The 19,890-nt window shown below is 56.5% G+C and overlaps 1 protein-coding gene across 1 annotated transcript in view; it reads right to left on the reverse strand.

Moving 5' to 3' along the window:
• TFDP1 (transcription factor Dp-1) overlaps positions 1-19,890 on the reverse strand; it is a 47,311-nt gene that overhangs the window by 1,291 nt on the left and 26,130 nt on the right. The window contains exons 3-10 of the mRNA XM_032402561.1: positions 13,191-13,297; positions 10,222-10,343; positions 8,947-9,112; positions 8,432-8,575; positions 7,930-7,998; positions 5,990-6,141; positions 5,338-5,504; positions 4,449-4,527 (exon numbers count right to left, since the gene is read on the reverse strand). Of these exons, the coding sequence (XP_032258452.1) occupies positions 4,449-4,527; positions 5,338-5,504; positions 5,990-6,141; positions 7,930-7,998; positions 8,432-8,575; positions 8,947-9,112; positions 10,222-10,343; positions 13,191-13,297 (1,006 nt within the window). The remainder of the gene's footprint in view (positions 1-4,448; positions 4,528-5,337; positions 5,505-5,989; positions 6,142-7,929; positions 7,999-8,431; positions 8,576-8,946; positions 9,113-10,221; positions 10,344-13,190; positions 13,298-19,890) is intronic.

Consider the following 19,890-nt stretch of genomic DNA (forward strand, 5'->3'; position numbering starts at 1 on the left):
GGTCAGGCAGAGTGGGGAGCCCCACGCCTGCACCAGCGACCCCAGCACTCCGCCTGAGCCCAGCCTCCACGACACAGAACTGAAACAAGGCAACACCAGCAGCCACGGGGTCGGGGACTACGTCACACACACAACCCCACGTGCTCAAGCTGCAAAACCACAGCTCCTTCTTCCAGGCCTTGTACTTGGGATGCCCTTGATCTCCAAGGGAGGGGGAACAGGTTAGGAAAAGGGGCCCCAGGAAAGGACAGAGGACCCTCCAAAGCAAGGCTCCCCAGATAGCAGTGCATGGAAGGTGCCCAGCGAGGTGCGTATGCATGTGTATGCACATGTTGTGTGTGGTTGTGCATGCACAGTTGCATGCACATGCTGTGTATGTGTGGTTGTGTGTGTGCACATGTATGCACTGCTGGTCTGTGCTGTGTGTGCACACGTGTGTACCTGCTATATGTGTGTGGTGTGTGCACTTGTACGCACGTGCTGGGTCTGTGTGTGTGCACACGTGTGCACCTGCTGTATGTGTGTGGTTGTGTGTGCACATGTATGCACGTGCTGGGTCTGTGGTGTGTGTGCACACGTGTGCACCTGCTGTGTGTGTGTGGTGTGTGCACATGTATGCACGTGCTGGGTCTGTGGTGTGTGTGCACACGTGTGCACCTGCTGTATGTGTGTGGTGTGTGCACATGTATGCACTGCTGGGTCTGTGCTGTGTGCACACGTGTGCACCTGCTGTATGTGTGCGGTTGTGTGTGCACATGTATGCACGTGCTGGGTCTGTGTGTGTGCACACGTGTGTACCTGCTGTATGTGTGTGGTTGTGTGTGCACATGTATGCACGTGCTGGGTCTGTGTGTGTGCACACGTGTGTACCTGCTGTGTGTGGTTGTGTGTGCACATGTATGCACGTGCTGGGTCTGTGGTGTCTGTGCACACGTGTGCACCTGCTGTGTGTAGTGGTGTGTGCACATGTATGCACTGCTGGGTCTGTGCTGTGTGCACACGTGTGCACCTGCTGTATGTGTGTGGTTGTGTGTGCACATGTATGCACATGCTGGGTCTGTGGTGTGTACACACGTGTGCACCTGTGTGGTTGTGTGTGCACATGTATGCACGTGCTGGGTCTGTGGTGTGTGCACACGTGTGCACGTGCTGTATGTGTGTGGTTGTGTGTGCGCATGTATGCACGTGCTGGGTCTGTGGTGTGTGTGCACACGTGTGCACCTGCTGTGTGTGTGTGGTTGTGTGTGCACATGTATGCACGTGCTGGGTCTGTGGTGTGTGTGCACACGTGTGCACGTGCTGTATGTGTGTGGTGTGTGCACATGTATGCACTGCTGGGTCTGTGGTGTGTGTGCACATGTGTGCACCTGCTGTGTGTGTGTGGTGTGTGCACATGTATGCACTGCTGGGTGTGTGGTGTGTGTGCACACGTGTGCACCTGCTGTGTGTGTGTGGTTGTGTGTGCACATGTATGCACTGCTGGGTCTGTGGTGTGTGTGCACATGTGTGCACCTGCTGTGTGTGGTTGTGTGTGCACATGTATGCACGTGCTGGGTCTGTGGTGTGTGTGCACACGTGTGCACCTGCTGTATGTGTGTGGCTGTGCATGCACATGCAGGTGTTGGGTGTGTGCGTGTGACTGATGCATGATGCTGTGCCATGCATATGTCAACGACACCCAGGCCCCACCCTCAGCTCCTCTGGCCCCAGGGCAGAGCTCAGGAAACTGAGCTGAGACAGGTGAGCCTCACACAGCTGCTCTGCAACCTGAACTCCCGAATCAACGCCAAGGACCCCACAGCTGTCTCCCGTCTGGCGAAATGGCACTTGCTGAAAGGCTGTGGGGCTGGCAGGGTGGAGCCCACGGGCGCAGGGGGGCGGAGCTGCAGGGCTGGGTGCTGTTGGGAAGCAGGCCGCTCCGCCCTACACTCTGTCTTCAGACGGGTGTCTGGAACCCGTCTACGCTGCCACTGTGCCCCTGGGAGTCTCGACAGGGGACATCTAACCATCTCCATCACGCCTGCAGGGGGCCTACTAGCATCTGAGCCCCAGGGTGCCGCTAACAGCTCACAAGGCACATGGCAGCGCGCACGAGAGTCATCTGGCCCCAAATGTCAACAGCGCCTCAGGCAAGGCCATGGCCTAGAACAGAGAGATTCTAAAAGCCGGGATCCTGAGGAAAAGCTTCTGGGTTCAGCCACCTCCCAGCACCTGGCAGAGTGGGTCAGACACCGTCTTGGGGCACCAGCAGGTGACAGCCCATACCCACAAGATGCACACGTCCGCCCCGATGTATAATCTGCTCAGATGGTTGTCATCAAAACTCATTGTGATTTCGTAGTATTTGAGCAGCAAGAAAACGTATCCTAAGAAACAACAGATACTAAAGGGATACCAGTCTAGAATTTAAAGCTCAACAGAGATCCTCCAGATTCGAGCCAGACACTTCCCACAAGCACACAGGGGTTCGGGGTCACCCCAGGAGAAGCCCCACGCTCAGCATCCTCTCTGCTACTCAACTGGAAGGCCTCCAGCCGCCTGCCTCCACATGACAGGACACAGAAGGACAGAACTACCCAGGAGACACTGCTGTTCTAGACTCGAAAAAGAGGGGGTTTGGGGCGTGGGCTGACTCACGAGCACGGCTCTCATCGGGCAACACAGAGGGGAGCCCCCAGTGTACGGCACCCACACCTACCACAGGCCGGAGCTGGGGCGCCAAGAACGCTTTTCTTTACACACAACCCTACGCGTATGTTTTCTACTAGTATTTAGTAACACCATACAATAAAAACTATTAAACGTTAGGCTCTTTGACAAAGGAACTCCACATCTGTGAAATCCAGCCCAGCAAAAAAGTCAGAAAGGGTAAAAAAAATTTAGCCATAAAGCTGCTTCAAATTGCATCTTTTCCTATAAGCGGGAACCACCTAACTGCCCAAGAAATTATTGTGCCTTCATAAAATAATGCCAGTTTCTACACTGGTTTTTTCCTGAAATGGTAGTGAATTTACTTGCCTTATTATAAACCTGATGCGAGTCTCCAAAACTCGAATCAATACCCAAATCCTGTCTCTTAGAATAACCAGTGCTCAGCATCCCAAAGACTGACCTCCACACACACGCACAGCGGGAGGGTTACAGTTAAAAACTGGGTTGATCTCCGCCCAAACCTGACCCGGGCCAGACACCCCACAAAGGACTTCAGTGACGACCCCGTGGCCAGTCCATCTCACGGTGCAGGCCGGGAGCCTCACCCAAGTCACAGAACCCTGGAGCGCAAGACGGCCACAGAGCACCGCATCACCCTTTCGCAGATCAATGCATTTTGTTGAATCTACAGACTACTAATCTATCTCTTACTTCAAGAAATTAAACATCTATTAATATCTAGAAATGGTAAGGTAATGTGTATAACATATAATATGACGTGAAAGTTAATAAAATCATTGTTTTGTCAATACTTAATATGGCAATTATCTTACACTAATCTTTAAAAAACTAAGATAAATACCCAGGGACGATATAATTCTGCTTTGGGGGATAGCTAGGTCAAAGGCTAGTATGTTTTGATTTAAATAATAAAACTTCAGAAACACAGAAAAAATACATACAATAAATTAAGTAAAGTGAAAAGAGGGGGCGCCTGGCCAGTCGGTGAGGCATCTGCCTTCAGCTCAGGTCATGATCCCAGGGTCCTGGGATCGAGCCCCGCAGGGGATCTGCTTTTCCCTCTCCCTCTGCCACTCCCCCCTCCCCAGCTCGTGCTCTCTCTCTTGCTCAATCTTAAAAAAAAAAAAAGAACAAAATTTTATGTACCGTGTGACCTCAAGTGTGTTCACCTCAAGTGCGTTAAGCAGAAGTAGGAAACACAGATGGAGAAACTCCCCGTCCCTCAGGCTACCTGCAGAGGGGCTCAGGCAGTCTGGGCCCCACCGCACCGCATGCTACTTTTTAAAAAATAAAAGTCATGGGGCGCCTGGGTGGCTCAGTTGGTTAAGCGACTGCCTTCGGCTCAGGCCATGATCCTGGAGTCCCTGGATCGAGTCCCGCATCAGGCTCCCTGCTCGGCAGGGAGTCTGCTTCTCCCTCTGACCCTCCCCCCTCTCATGTGGTCTCTCTCTCAAATAAATAAATAAAATCTTTAAAAAAATAAAAAAAATAAATAAATAAATAAATAAAATAAATAAAAATAAAATATAAAAGTCACGTGTCACTTTGAAGTTTTAGGGAGAAGAAACCATAAGACGCTCCTGTCCACCCAGTGTACAAGCCACGGGGGGCCTCTGGGGCGCACAGCTCAAGAGGAGCCCTGGCTGGGAGTGGCCAACGCCGACACCGCGGCCAGACTGGGGGGTCCCCCCACCCACACAAGGAGCCAGTCGGAGCCGGAGGAGGGGCTGCCCGCAGGAGAGCCAGGGCCCCGCTCGGCCCAGAGCTGCAGTCACCTGGCAGAAAGCCTTGTGCCATTCGAGGTCGAAACCGATGACGTGACGAACACCCCTCCGACTGATCCCTGAGCCATCTCTGAAAACACAAGAACACAAAGCAAAGGTCACAAGAGAGGCTCACGCTGCCACGAGGCGGGTACGGGCCAGACAGCTGACCGGCCAGCAGTTTCTCTGCCAGGACACCGGCCATCCTCCCAAGAAGGCGCCCAGTCCTTAATTTACGTGACAGTGCCGGAAAGCGGGAAGTGGGGCCGCGGGCGGGAGGTCCCCGACTCCCCAGCCTGGAAGACGGCACGCACAGGGGCGCGGCCAGCGTCGGGTGCTTCTACGGAGCGCCGGCTGGGGCGCCTGCCGGCAGCTGCTACGGTCTAATGCGGCCCAGCGGCTCTGGGAGGCAGGCCCAGCAGCTCTCTCACCACAAAGTGCCCACCGCCCCACAAAGGCATCCCAGCAGGTAAGGGCGGCAAGAGAAGCAGAGCACAGCTGCCCCAGCAGACACCTCCTCAGCCCCGCATCAGGAGGAGGCGCACACAACCCCCTCGGAGCCTTTTCTGGGTTACCCGCCCGTGCAGGCCACCCACCTGCCTCGGGGGAGCCGCCACGCCCTCTGAGAATTCCAGTCTCTCCCTACTTGAACCCGGAAGGTGAAATCCTAACTTAACACCTTCATCACATAAACTACGCCGGCAAACCCACAAAATGCCATCGTGGCCTCCATGCTCCACAGTCCCCACAGGCACCCTGCCCGCCACCCCCGGCCGCCCCCATCCCCCCGGCCTCCCCCCAGTCCGGCTGCCGAGTGCAGAGTCGGCCTCAGCAAAGGCGGGCCACACATCCAGAGTGGGGTCTGGCCCCGCGGCCACCAAGGGAACGGGACACAACGGACCTGTCACGTAGGGTTCCAGCGCTTTCGGCACCAAACTTCTCGCCATCTTCAGGTCTTCGGCGGAGCAACTTCCAGACTCCAGCCCGCAGGCCATCCCCATGCGCTTCAGCACCTCTATGTCATCGTGGATCTCAAACGTGTTGTCAAAGTTGAACAGATACTCGAACCTGGGGGACAAAGTCACCGTCAGAAAAGGAGTCACTTGCCACGTTCATCGCAGCGCAGGGCCCCAAGCGGAGACGCCCCACTCAGCCCAACCTCCCTCGGCACCCCCACTCCATCCGGCGCCCTCCAAATCCCACCCACTCAGAAGCGGTGACGCATCACAAAGCTCCGCGGCCCGGGTGGCCCCTGAGCGTGGGCAGCCCACCTGCGCCCCGGCCGACAGGGAACCCTGGCCGCGGTCTGTACGAGGGTGAACAGTTCTGCTAGCAACAACCTGACAGAGTCCGTTTCCCTTTTACAAGGTAAACACAAAACCAGGGTCGTGAGAAGGAAATCTGTAACTTCATCACGCCACAAAACTACTGAATAGTCAGATACTTCCACGAAGAAGTGACGGGCGTGCCGCTGACCCTGAGGGTGGCCTTCTCCACCGGCCTGAGGCTCAGCTGGGACCTCAGGGCGGGGGCCCACCTGTCACTGGACCTACTTGTCATTGGAAATGCTGCAGTCGATCACAGTCTTCTTGCTGGTGTTGACGATGATGAAGGGCAGGTGGATGACGGAGTTGGGAGGCGGCGGCCGGCTGGCCTGCTGCTCCGCCTGGCGGTTCCTCTGCACCAGATTCTTGAAGGCAATTTGCTATAAAAGATGATCCACCAGCACGTGCTCACACCAGCTGCCACCAAACTAAAGCCTTGTCCGTGGGCGTCGCGGACGACCCGCCCAGCCCCCTAGGGCAGCAATGGGGGTTGAGCCCCTTGAGAGGTCAGAGCAGCTGGGGGATGCCGGGCCCGGTGCGGGCCAGGCAGAGCGCGCGCACCCTGAAAACCAAACACCCTGAGGGGAACGGAGGCAGGCGCTCACGCTGCTAAGACAGAAACCTCTCCCAGGAGGGTTACAAGAAACGCGTCAGTGCTGAAGCTACACCCCTCCTGTCCCTTCCGTGTCCGAGAAGGCGGACGTTCGGCTGAGCACCCGGAGCCTCCCAGAGCAGCAACAGAAGCAGACCCGCGGGCACGGGGCTCTCTGGTGACACACACCTTCACGCTAACTCCCCTGCAGTTAAAGCCAGAAAGCACCCCTCCCGCCACAGTGCCCCTCGAGGGGACCTGGGGCTCACAGCTTAGCAGGAGAGGCGGTGACTGGATCTTTTCTGTGACTGGATCCCTGCGTGGATGCCACAGGGAACGGAGAGGAAGAAAGAGGGACCGCTGCCCAGCAGACGTGTGCCTGCTCTTCTCCTGCGTCCCTCGGCCCCGAGGCCGCTTCCCACCCGCTAAAGCACTCTCTCCCTGCTCTGGATGCCTCTGCTTGGGCAGAGGAGCGACCCTGGTGCCCCCGTGCCCAGCGCACCCAGCGGGGCAAGACGCACACCCTCTGCTGTGGTCTGCGGGTGCTGGGCCAGCACGTGTCCCAAGCCCCTCGCTGACCCCTCCTGGCCCTTCCCCGTGTTCAAGTATCTCCCAACATCAGCCACTAGGCCTGTCCTCAGCCCCCGCTACACGTCCCCGCAGGGTCCCAGGGCTCCCCCATGCTCCTCCATGCTCCCTCCACAGGCACCTCAATAAATCACTGCTAAGCCATGCTCCCTTCCTTGGCCAACCACCACTTCCATGGCCGCTGCCCCCACACCCCAGGCCCCCGCCAGACAGCACCACACGGCCTCGGTCCAGGGACCGGCCACCCCCTACAGCAGGTCCCTGGTACACATCTGTATTTCTGCTTCCAACCCTGAATGGGCATCTCCAGGACCCTGCAGGATGACGGCCAGACCTGGGGACATCTCTGCAGATGCAAGGGATGGCGACACATGTCCACCATCCCACATGCTGACCTCTGACCCACAGCCGCCATTTCACACCCCTGGTCTGGGGTCTGGTACTCAGAATGCACTTCATACCTGTCCCAAGGAAGCTTCACGTGCTGCCTTCCAAGGGGCATCCCTCCCGCCATTCAGACTGTGACAAGCAGCGCACACGCGGCACGTTCTCTTACACATACACGCACTCTCTCTGGGAGGAAGGCCCGTGTCTGTAAGAGCTCATGTCAACACCACCTGAGCAGAAGCTCAGCGGCTGCTTGTGAAATGTCCATTCAAACTCTCAAAGAAGAGATTCTCCACGGCAGACACACGCCAAGGCCGCAGACAGTACTGAACCCTGCTTATTGGCATTTCCTCCTAGACCTGCGCTCTAGGACAGAGCTTGTAGGCAAGGAGCGGTAAGAGATGGACAGTACGAGCAGAGTGGGTAGGACAACGCCCGGAGAAAAGCCGCATGGACGCCCCTCCCGCCCTCCGTCCGCACAGGAAGAGGCGCAGGCGCGGGACGTGCTCTGGGCCTTCCGATGTGTCCAGGCAGCAGATCAAGGGGCGCAGGGGATGCCGCAGAGGGAGGGAGCCAGACTGGCAGAGAGCAGCGCCCTTACCTGCAGGATGAGCTCCTGAAGCTGAGACTGTTTCTGCTTGATCCTTTCCAGCCTCCTCTGCCTCTCCACCTTCAAAACAAAGACAGTGGCGTTACGACGCATCCAGCAGCGCCCCCTAGGGACGTGCTCTCGGAACCCGTTTGCCGAAATCTAAGGGCGGGCAAACAGACGACCTAGGCACGCGGGACAGGACGGGGCGGGGGGGGGGGGGGTCTCTTCAATCTCAAAACCGCACACTCTTCCCCATCTTCTCTCGTCTTCTGGACACAGCGGCTGTAAGACTCAAACCCCACCACCAGGGAATTCCCTACGCTGGGGTTCGCTGCAGGCTGGATGGGCCGCACGCCAACATTCGGTGGGCAAGCGTGGGGCCTGGGGAAGCAGCTGACCCCCAGGCCAGGCCAGGCACCCCCAGGACACACAACAGAAACGTCCGCTCCAAACACCTGCTCTGGGGCAAACCCACAGGGGCGCAACGGGAAATAGAAGGTGAGCCGTGTACCTCTAAATTCTGACATTCCTGAGCCGAGTTGGTGGGCAGACCAATCCACTTGATCTCCTTCTTCTCCTTAGAGATGATGTTCATGGCCATCAACACGTTTAAGGCATCATAGACTCGCCGTCTTATGTTCTTCTGGTCGTAAGCCTGGTGGCAGACAAAGCGTGAGTTTTCCAAACCGTCCAGAACAGCTCACAGACCCAGAACACATGCAGGAAAAGGCAGTGCAACCTGCTCATGCCCCGTGAACGCCCCAGCAGCAGCTAGGCCACGCCCAGCACATCCCCACTGAGCCCCGAGGAAGAGGGCATTTCTCCGGGGAGCTGGCCTGATAGGAGCCAGAGCCCGTGCATCCCACATCCCAGCATCTGGGGAGGGTAAGGCGTCGCGCCGCAAACAGGTCCGGGAAATTCTTTTGCATTGTCCTCTGAACTGTGTGTGTCTCCAGTTGTTTCAGAGAAACCCAGAGGGAGCCGTACGACGCTGGGGCGCGTCCCTGTCACGCGGCACATACTCACGGACTCGTTTGGTAGGATGTGGTTGTCGGCAGCACTGAACTCTGCGACCAGCTCATCGGCCACCTCGTTGTAGGACGTGGTCCCCTTCCTCTGCACCTTCTCGCAGACCTTCATGGAGAAGTGCCTCAGGCCCTTCCCGTTCTTCTCCCCTTTCCTGTGGCGCTTCCTTCGAAAATACAAAGGCACAGCAGCGCCCTCAGCACCCTCCGCGCCAGCCCCAGGGCGACACACGTTCACCCACAGGCTAGCAAGCTGGGCTCGGGCCAACACCCCGGGCACAGCTCCAGGGACCCGGCGCGTGCGCACAGCCCACTGGGCACAGAGCGCACTGGACGCAGCCACGGGGCCATGGCTCCCTTGCTTCCTTTAGGGGCCAGAAAACGGACTTTCAAGGGGCCAGGCCTCACATCTGCACCAGCGCCCCAGGAACACGGGCAGACACCCGAAAGGGCAGGAGCCGGTGCGCGTCTACCGCATCCTGATGCGCCAACACTGCTTCTTAGAGAGATGTCCACAGATGTGGGAATTACGGAACTTTTACTGCCAACTTAAGAACTTTGAGGGAGAATCTGAGCAGACTAGGAGCCGAGGCGGCGTGGAGACCACGTCAGCCATGTGGCGGCGGCACCCGACACTGAAGACCGCAGTGCGCTTCAGATCGCGGGAAACCCTGCGTCTCCACTTGTTAAGTCACCGCGCCAAGGAAAGGGTGGCTCTGAGCTTCTCACTGGATGATTCAGGGAATCATGATTTTTGCTTTAGAACCAATACAGACAATAATGCCAAAAAGCTTTGTTTTTGTTTTTAAGGAAAGTCCCAGAGCTGACCTCTGAGTAAAACGGTTTTCTGACACGGTCAAGGTGACAGTGGGGGGCCTCCCGCGGGGTCACTGTGGGGCAGCAGTTACAGAGCTGCGGTGGGTGAAGCGCCGGCAGCCGGCACGTGGGCGCACTGTTCCCTAGACGCTACTTTCCAGTGCAGACAATGGGAAAAGCGCCAAAGTCACTGCAGCGCTGACAAGCCAGCTTCCTCCTCCTCTTCGGCCACAAGCTGCCCACCCCTTACAGTGCCGCCACCCCCGAACCGCACGGGGGGGGGGGGACAGCTCCCACCCCTTACGGTGCCGCCACCCCCGAAACTGCAGGGCGCAGCCCCCCTGCAGCCAGACTTCTCCTTTACGAGGAAAAGTGCACCTTGACTACGTCTATTCCGGGCACGACGGCCGGGCACGTGGCACAGAGAGCTGGGGGTTACAATTCTAGGCAATGTGCTCACCCGGCAGACCAAGGTGAGGGGTCTGAAGGCTGGTTCTGTGAGACAAAGTGAGTGTTAGGGGTGTGTGGGCTTCCTACCACGATAGTGTTGGGCGCTGCAGGTCTCTGAGGCGTACCAATTACCTACAGTCAAAAGAGACAATTCAGAACACAATCAGCAATCTCCCGCATACGACCCTGCCATTTTACCATTTCCCATTCTCTAGAGGTACTGCCGAGTTCCATAAACTACGAAGATTAGAGAACACGGTCGCGTGAGCACCAACAGCTGACACTGCTGAGCTAGAGACGCCATCAGTCGGCACTTCTGTTCTGAACGAGTCGTGTCCCTCACCGACTTCAGGTGTCTCCCCCGGTTCAACAAAAGCAGCAGGAACCATCCCACCCCAGCAAGCCCTAGCCCGACGGAACAGTGGGCCCCGCAGAGGTCGCCCGGGGAGGTCACCCTGGGGAGGTCGTGGTTAGTGGAGGGGCCTGCAGAGCGAGCCTCAGGGCACTGTTCCCGCCGTTCCTCTGGCCCTAGTTTACTTTCCCTTCCTTTTAGTGACGCGGATGAGGATGAAACCCTCTCTTCCAGGGGGTGCTAAAGTAAGGCCAAAACACAAGGATCACACACCAGCCCACCCGCATGTGGGAGTCTCATCCCAAGAACTGCTTTGCGGGGGACCCTGCACCCCAAACAGTGCAGCATGGGGGGGCGGGGGGCAATCAGCACTGGGAGCAACAGACACACACCCCAGGGCGAGGGCAGCTCTGGGGACGGCAGTGTGACCCACCCCACACGTGGCTAAGTCTGAGCACCCCACACCATCTCTTCCCTGAAGGAAGGGAAAGCCCGGTTTGTCTTCAACAAGGACTTAGAATGTGGTCCCATTGATGAATATGCAAATATTCACACGGGGGACACACAGACGCTGCTGTGCAGTCACGTCAGATCCCAGTTTTCTAGGATCCTGTACGTGACTCCACCCATACCAAAGAGCTGATCCAGGAAAACAGTTCAGAAACATGACTTCTCAGGTTCTGCACAGCCAAGCGCCCCCGTGAGTCACCGTCAGGACCAGGCGCTGGGGCAGCCCTTGGCGGGGCGGGGCGCAGCCTCGGGGACTGGCCGTGCCCGCCAGGTGGGCCCCTTCTTAGCAGGAGGCGTGTGCTGCCTGCTGGGGCCAGGGGACAGCAGACCGGGCTGACCTAGGTCAGGTCACCAGTCAGGGCTAACGACCCACAGGCCACAGAAACAAAAAACACTCTCAATTTCATTCTTTTAATGCACATTTCCAATGATCAAAATTTCATCACAGTGCTTTCCAAATTGTGGATCACCTTCATTCAAAAGCCATGAAATCAAACAGCAAGCTTTCTGAAAAAAAAGAGGACAGAAAAGAGAACAAGTCCCCAGAGAGGAGACGCGCCTCCCGAACCTTGTTTCTGTTAAATGAGTGTTTTCGGGGCCCTGGCTCACTGTGGAGAACTTTAGCTGAGGCTCGAGGCCAACAGTTTGGGACACATGGAGGCCTGTGAGCCAGGCAGTTACTGAACATGTTTTACATGGACTGGGTCGGAGAGTGGATTTAGGACACCAGCACCCACGCAGATGGGCAGGAGAGTCACCGGAGGGCTTCCTGACATGTGGTCTGGGCGCCCACAGCCAACACCCTCGCTCTGGTCCTCTTAGTGCGACTGGTCCACAATGAGAACGAGAGTCAGAGGACCAGGCAAACAGCAGGTGCTCAATACCTGCTCACTGGATGACCGGGAGCGGTTCTCTCTCTGCTCCTCCCCCATCTTAACCGCTCCCCTGGAAACCGTGCCCGTGGGCACCGACTCGGGCAGGACCGGGGCCCCGAGCCCCTCGAGAGCCAAGCCACGCTCACATCCCAGGAAGACAAGGCTCTCAGGTCACAATGCGCCAGTCCTTCTGTCCTCAACCCTCTGGCAGACAAAGTTGAGAGACCCCCGCGACGTGTAAGCTGTAGCCCACGGTGCTGGGGTTTGCGGAGGATGAGATACCATCACTAGCTGCCCCGAAACCACCAGATTCAGACCAGGGCCACAACTTTCAGGCTGATAAAGTTTAAGGCACCGACAGACACATCTTCATGTTAATGTTCCTCCCTACTATTTATAACCATAAAAACAGAACTACTCCTATAATTAAGGAGGTATTCCCAAGCTAAATCTGCTGTGATACATAGTAACTAAAAATAATGAGTTACAGAATAAAACACAAAGTGGAATATTTAACTTATATCAAAAAGACATTTACTAAAAAGCTGTGATGAGCCAAATATGGTGTAGGACTTCGACACAGCGTTGCTTTGAAAAAAATCACAGCAACTCCGCTAGGAAAAGCAGTCATATCCCCTGATGGGGGTGAAGTGACGGGCACATGCACAGTTGCCCAGGGTGCTCACCCAGGAGTGGGAGCTCAGGTCTGCCCAGAGCAGCTGGGCAGTCAACATCCTTCTGTCACCGCTACGCATGGCCCAGGAGGAGGGGCGGCTTCAATCTGACCAGATTCCGTCAGAAAGGGCCCCCTGAACCCACAGGGGATCAGTAAGCAGGGGCACGCAGCACAGGCCCAGGAGCACAGACCCATCTCTGCCTCCTGCTAGCAGGTGGGCCAGAGCACCTGACGGCCTGCAGAGCCCTAAGCCCACTGTGAGTCCTGCAAGGACCCCACCCTCATTTCCCAGGCAAGGAACGCTCACGCTGAGGAGGGCTGAGGCCAGGCACCACCACCCCCACAACTCCACGCTCCACGCTCTGGGGCGGACGTGGGGTGAGCGGGACACACGCGGCAGGAGGGGAAGGTGCCTGGCCTGAGGCCGCAGGCCAGGGGAGTGCACCCTCGTCCCAGCACCGCAAGCACCGCAAGCATCTGAGAGGGCACTGCACAGCCCGACCTCCGCACCAGAGCCACAGGCCACCGTCCAGAATCGGCAAGCCCACCTGCCCAGGGCCCCTTACCACTTGCTGTGCAATGTTGACATTGGACTGTCCGAATGTTTTTGGCAAGAGCTGCTTCCCCAGCGTGTTCACTGTGGAGGGGTGGACGGCAACCAAGGATACCACACCTGCAACGCAAGGAGGGAACAGGTTAGCTCTGCTCTGGGTTAGGGCCGAACGGGACAGCTGCAGGACGGTGACGCTTCTAGCCAGAGGTCCTTACTTTACCCACCTCAGGTCTACGGGTCAGCTGCAAATACTGCTAAGTTCAACGCTCATCTTCAGGCATCTGCGTGGGACATGACCACCTGCTCTCCCACCCAACCAGCCCCCCCGGGGTGCTTCTGTGTCCAGGAGGTCCTGGGTGAGCACCCTGTGCCCTGAACCCCTGTGGGGCTGCCTGCCCACCTACGGAATATTCCAGTGGGACTACAGGGTCTGGGGAGAGCAGCTCTTGAAAGCCTACAATTCTGTGACAATTAGAGTCTTCTAAATGCTCCAGCATTTCTCTCTCTGTTTGTAAAACTAGTTTAGAAATCTAACACTCTTGTGGCTCAGTCAGCTGAGCATCTGACTCTTGCTTTCAGCTCAGGTCTCAGGGTCGTGGGACTGAGTCCCACATCAGGCTCTGCCCTCAGTGTGGAGTCGGCTTGAGGTTCTCTCTCTCCCTCTGCCTCTCCCAGCTCCACCCCCACGTGTTCATGCTCTCTCCAAAAAAAAGAAAAAAAGAATTCTAAAGAAATCTAACACTCTTCTTCCTTGAGAAGTAGAATCACATCTCTGTTTCTAGGAAGAGAAATGCCTGGGGAAGAAGCTGCCCCCTCTTTGAACACACAGACGGACACACGAGGAACAGAAATACTCATTCCTTCAAGTGTTTGCTAAGAGTTCTGTATGCCTGGCTCTGTCTTTGGCGTTAGGAATATAACAGCGAATAAAAATGGTAAAACATTTTACTTTACATAATAAATAATAAAATCAAATGAAGTAGGAATGATAAAAATTCAAAATACAGAAACAAAGCCCTTGCCCTGACAGCCTCAAAAGGCAGAGAAAAAACAAAGGGAGTGTGAACAGAGGTGCCCGGAGACCCGGGAGGGCGAGCAGCATGCACACCATCCGAGCCTTACCGAGAAGGGCCTGAGCGCCCTGGGGAGGAAGCAGACCGACTCCTGGTCTCCCGGTCAGTGCTGCGTGGGGAGCGGAGAAACCCTGCTCGGGTTATCATGCCTCGCATCCCCTGGCTCCTGGAGCAGACCGGCCTCCTGCGGCCACCCAGGGTGAGCACGGGACCCTGCGGCGGGCATGGGGATGAGGGCCTCGAGCCCCGCTTCACAGGCTCTGCCTCATGACGGCCTCCGAATACGCAAACTCTGTCGTCCTCTAGCCTGAAGGCTCCTTTCTGAGCCCTTCACAGTCCACGCATTTCAAAGAACAGACTTCAGAATTCAGTCAACAATGACTCTTACTGCTGCACCAACACTGAATAACGTCTTAACAGTGCAGGTCGACCAAACCAACTGGCTAAATACTCGCATTTTTACCAACCAATACCGACAGATATTTATTTTCTGTAAATATCTGCTCTGAGTTTTTTATTTTCCTCTAAACATAGAGATCTGTATCTTAACAAAAGCAAATTTTTAACAATTGTTTTAGATACGTAAAAGATGTTTTAAAAGATAACAAAATTATCCTAGCTTGCACAGAGATTTTTTTTTTTTTAAAGATTTTATTTGACAGACAGAGACAGCGAGAGAGGGCACACAAGCGGGGGGAGTGGGGGAGGGAGAAGCAGGCTTCCCACTGAGCAGGGAGCCCGATGCGGGGCTCGATCCCAGGACCCTGGGACCATGACCTGAGCTGAAGGCAGACGCCTAACGACTGAGCCACCCAGGCGCCCCTTGCACAGAGATTTAAAACATCACTTTTCAGATTCATGTATAGGTTAGTAATTAGGTTTCTAGGAATACTGAACTGATTGACTAAAAAACATAAAATTATTTTTTTAAATTTGCAAATGATGCCCTGTCAACACCAGTGATCCAGGCGGTTCTTATGATGTTGTGTCTTTTTTTTTTTTTTTTAAAGATTTTATTTATTTATTTGACAGAGAGAGACACAGCGAGAGCAGGAACACAAGCAGGGGGAGTGGAAGAGGGAGAAGCAGGCTTCCTGCCGAGCAGGGAGCCCGATGCGGGACTCGATCCCAGGACCCTGGGATCATGACCTGAGCCGAAGGCAGACGCTTAACGACTGAGCCACCCAGGCGCCCCTGATGTTGTGTCTTAAAGCTTATTTTACACGTCAAATAAATGATGTTAGAACACAGGGGCCAACGGGTCGGGCGCTCATCTCTGGGGCTAACCTGCAGGTCCACCACAAGGCCATCCACCAAAAGGACAATACAAACCACCCAAAACCCCAGGAACGTCCTTCTTAAAATTAACATGCTTAGAGCCCCCCCCCTCCCCGGCTGGGGGAACGAGGAGGAGAGCAGTTCGAGCAATGAATGGCAGGGCTGAGAGGCAGAAGTGGATGGGGGCCGGGACCCCTTTCCTGGACGACACCACCTGTCCTTCCCACCAGGGTCTCGTCCTTGTTTCACTAAGTGAGAAACTCTTCAATACAAAGAATTACTCTGCAGACAATCTTGCTCCAGTACAAGCTAGGACTGACTACGACCGTTCTATCCTATTTGCTGAAGAGGCTTGAGGAGCAGAGCTAACCTCGCCGTCCACAGACCCACCCCATCCCCGCCCACAGCCATCAGGGCTTGAGGGACGCACTCCGTCCGTGTTTCATACTTTCCCACACACATCCATGAACCCGAGAAAATACAAGTATTACTGGTGTGGGCCTTTGAAATCTAGAAAATAACAGTCTGCAGCTTTGCTTACACTGTTGTTGGGACCTATCCACAGAAAGCTCTAGCTGATGCCTTTACCGCCATGCCACTACCCCGGTAACAGGTCGGCTGCGTGAATGCACAGAAGCTCCTACTACAAGGCGGCGGCTAATGCAGGACGGGCCTCCTCCTGCTGAGTCTCCGGGGGTGCAGGGAGTCTAGTCAGCCTCCAGCTGAGTCCAGGTGACCATCTGTGTCTGGGCCAGGGCCATTCCGCACATGTGCGTGCAGACACACGCGTGCTCATGCACGGGCGCGCGCCCCAACACACGCACACACATGCACACACGGACACGTGCATGGGCGCGCGCCCCGGCAGACACGCACACACACACATGCACGCACGGACACGTGCATGGGCGCGCGCCCCGGCAGACATGCACACGCACACACGGACACATGCATGGGTGCATGCCCCAGCAGACACACACATGCACACAGGTGCATGCATACACATACACACACACATGCACACACGGACACGTGGCATGGGCGCGCGCCCCGGCAGACACGCACACACACACGCACACACGGACACGTGCATGGGCATGCGCCCCGGCAGCACACACGCACACACACGTGGGCATGCGCCCCAGCAGACATGCACATACGCACATGTGCATGGGAACACACCCCGGCACGCACACACACACACACACACGCACCCCAGCAGACGCATGTGCACACATGCATGAGCGCAAGCCCCAGCAGACACACCTACACACATGCACACATGCACGGGCACATGCCCCAGCAGCCAGTGTCCCTCCCCCAGCAGCCAGTGTCCCTCCCCCAGCAGCCAGTGTCCCTCTCCCAGGTTCCTGCCAACTGCTGACTCAGGAAGACACAGCCCTTTTTGTCAATCTCAAGGATGGGATTTCATTTCTGGATCAATCCGGTCACAGATATTAGAATGTTTAATATCCTCTTCCGAGAAAGACCGCCACACACACAACCCACTTACAGGGCTCAAGAACTCACACTTCAGTTACAAGACGGGCGAGATTACAACAGCCTAGAAATCTACTCACTAGAAATAGTATTATTTTAACTGTAAAACGTACTTAAAGCCTCTTATTAAGGGAACTATATAACACGATATTTTCAAATATAACATCATGAAATGGATGATTCCTTTCCCGGCAAAAAAATGCGTTAGGGACACATATGGTCTGAATTGCTGTAACCGCTAACAGAAAAAAGGATCCTAAAAATACTACGTAAACATATTGTAATTAGTAATCACAACCTATTAATATCTATAGGTTTTAAGATATCTTAAATTATGAAATCATAATGCTGAATGTTTTCTTGAAAACAATTTTAACCACTTTTAAGTTCTGAGAACCTAACGTTTTAAGAGTTACTATTTTGCCCACCATACTACAGATATTGCGTACGCTGATATGGCCAAAAGGGCCACCAGAATGTGCCCGCGGTGTGCACAGCTCCGCCCCAGGCGACAGCAGCAGCTCCAGGACAGGCTTGCTCCTAGGGCCCCTGCGGCGGCCACATCGCCTCCCTCGCTCGCTGCTCACCAGCTGAGCACCCTGAAAGGGGGAAACAGCCTCTGCAGGGGCTCCCCTGGTCCGAGCCGAGGTGCGCCACGTCTCAGGATGCCCGCTCTGACCGAGGCGGGTCGACGACGCCCTCACCATTCATGTGCTCAGTGCGCACTCCTCTGGGCACCGTGGCCGGTCACCATCGCAAGCCCAGCAGCAGGGCTCAGAGGCTGGGACATCACTCCGTGCTCTAGGCGTCCTCTGGGTTCGAACGGCTGGGAGGAGAGAACAAGCCGATGCCTCTACTCCACGTTCCCCAAGAGGGCAGCCTCTGAGGGGCTGAGCGAGTCCTGCCATTTCCTCCTGCAGCGAGGCCCCTCTCCAAACCGCCGCACAAACACCAGCCTGAACGGACCCACGTGTGCACAGGTGTGTGCGTGTTTGGGAGGGTGCAGTCACCACGTCTCAAAGATTACACAGCGATGCCACGTTTTCAGCCACATAGCACCCCCAAAATTTCATCTCTCCTGCCTTAGAGCCCTTCTAAGAGGAGAGGCACCACCGAAGCAGAAGCACAGTGCCGCAAGCCGCCGGCGATGGCCTCTCACCTGTCAGACGCGGCCACAGACCCTGGAGCAGCGCTCCGCAGAGACAGGCCTGCCCCCTGCACAGAGCACATGCGGGCACAGAGCTCTCTGGGGAGAAGACGGGTCTCTGTCAACAGTCAACAAGTATCACAGCTCTCCACCAAAAAGGCGGCACTAGAAACTCCAGGAATGGCCCAGCGACAGCCAAGTGTTAAGTCACACGCTGCAGGGACTGGATGAGCACCCACGCAAGCATGACACGCCCCAACACTGCATGTCAGGAAAGTGTTTACGGAATGGTGAAGACACACTTTAACTGTACTCAGGTAACTCGGGGCTTCTTCAGGGAGCATGTGTTGTGTGTCTAATAAAGAAAAAATTTTTTGGAAGGGTGCAAGCAAGGATTTGCAGCCAGAGACCCGCACGCGAGCTGTGGCCCCAGGCAGGCAGCAGGCGCGTCGGGAGGGGGAGGGTGCACGCGTGGCAGGGGATGGCGGCCTGAGCCCCAGAGTAGCAGCCAGATGGCTGGAAGAAGAGAACCAAGTAGGAACACCGCAGAGAAAGTGGGCCAGCGAAGCCCCTGGACAGACCCCTACCAGGAGGGCAGGCCCAGGAGCAAAATGGCGGAGACCCACTGGAGCCACCAGAAGCCAAAATACGGCAAGGGGGAGTGCTGCTAGGTGTGCAGGGCCTGGGGCGCTCACGTGTTTGGTGCAGATGCAAAATGGTGCAGCCCCGCACACGTGCCACGTGATCCGATTTCCACTCCTGAGCATCAGCCCAAAACACGGAACAAACGTGCGAAGGCTGACACAGCACTACAGCCACGGGCAAGACACTGGAAGTGACCGACGCCGTCACGACCAAGAATGCACACATAAGAACTCCCCGTCTCCGACTGCCAGCGCTCTGGTCCTCAGGGCCGGTGGGTGCAGAAAGCTGTGATGACCGACTTGATGTGCCCACTTGCCAAGGTGCCCATCCCCAGCTATCCGATCGCAGGCCAGCCGGCGGCTTCTCTGGAGCCAGTAAGCCTACTTCAGGGCAGGGAGACCACCCTCCAGAACCACCTAACCAGACCAAGGCTTTCCGAGCAGAACCGGGTTTCCCCAAGGAGGAAGGAGTGCTGCCTGCGTCCGGCCCGCCGGCTCGCCCTGCACATTTCAGACCTGCCAACCCCCCGTCACGTGGGCCAATTCCACCAAACGAGCCTCTTACACTCGCAACGTGCCTCCCACAGACCCTGCTTCTGGAGAGGCCTGTGGGACGCTGGGGCCTGGAAATGGGCCACACGCAGCAGCAAAAAGAGGCAGGTGAGGCAGAGGCACGGGCAGCGCTGACGGCCAGGATGGTGAGCAGAGTCGCGGCCAGGACACAACAGGGCAAGAGCAACAAGCCCCGCCTGGGAGCGCACGGGACCCCCGTGGTGGGGAGGGGGCAGCATAAGCCAGAGCTTGGACAGGAGCACAACACAGGAGGCAAGGAGGAGGCCTCGTCTCAGGAGGGGCTCACCGACCCCAGCCGAGGGCAGTAGGGACCCCGTGAGTGCCCAGGCCCAGCACAACTCAGACGCCGGCCCACCCCCAAATTCTCGTTGGGTGGACCTGGGAGCAGTGGCAAGCTGGCCCTGCAGGGGCAACACGCGGGGCGCAGGGGTGCGGGGTGCAGGGGCACAGGGGTGTGGGGCGTGGGGGTGTGGGGTGCAGGGGCGCGGGGCGCAGGGG

Source organism: Phoca vitulina, unplaced genomic scaffold (genome assembly GCF_004348235.1).
Source record: "Phoca vitulina isolate PV1807 unplaced genomic scaffold, GSC_HSeal_1.0 scaffold5, whole genome shotgun sequence".
Lineage (NCBI taxonomy): Eukaryota > Metazoa > Chordata > Mammalia > Carnivora > Phocidae > Phoca > Phoca vitulina.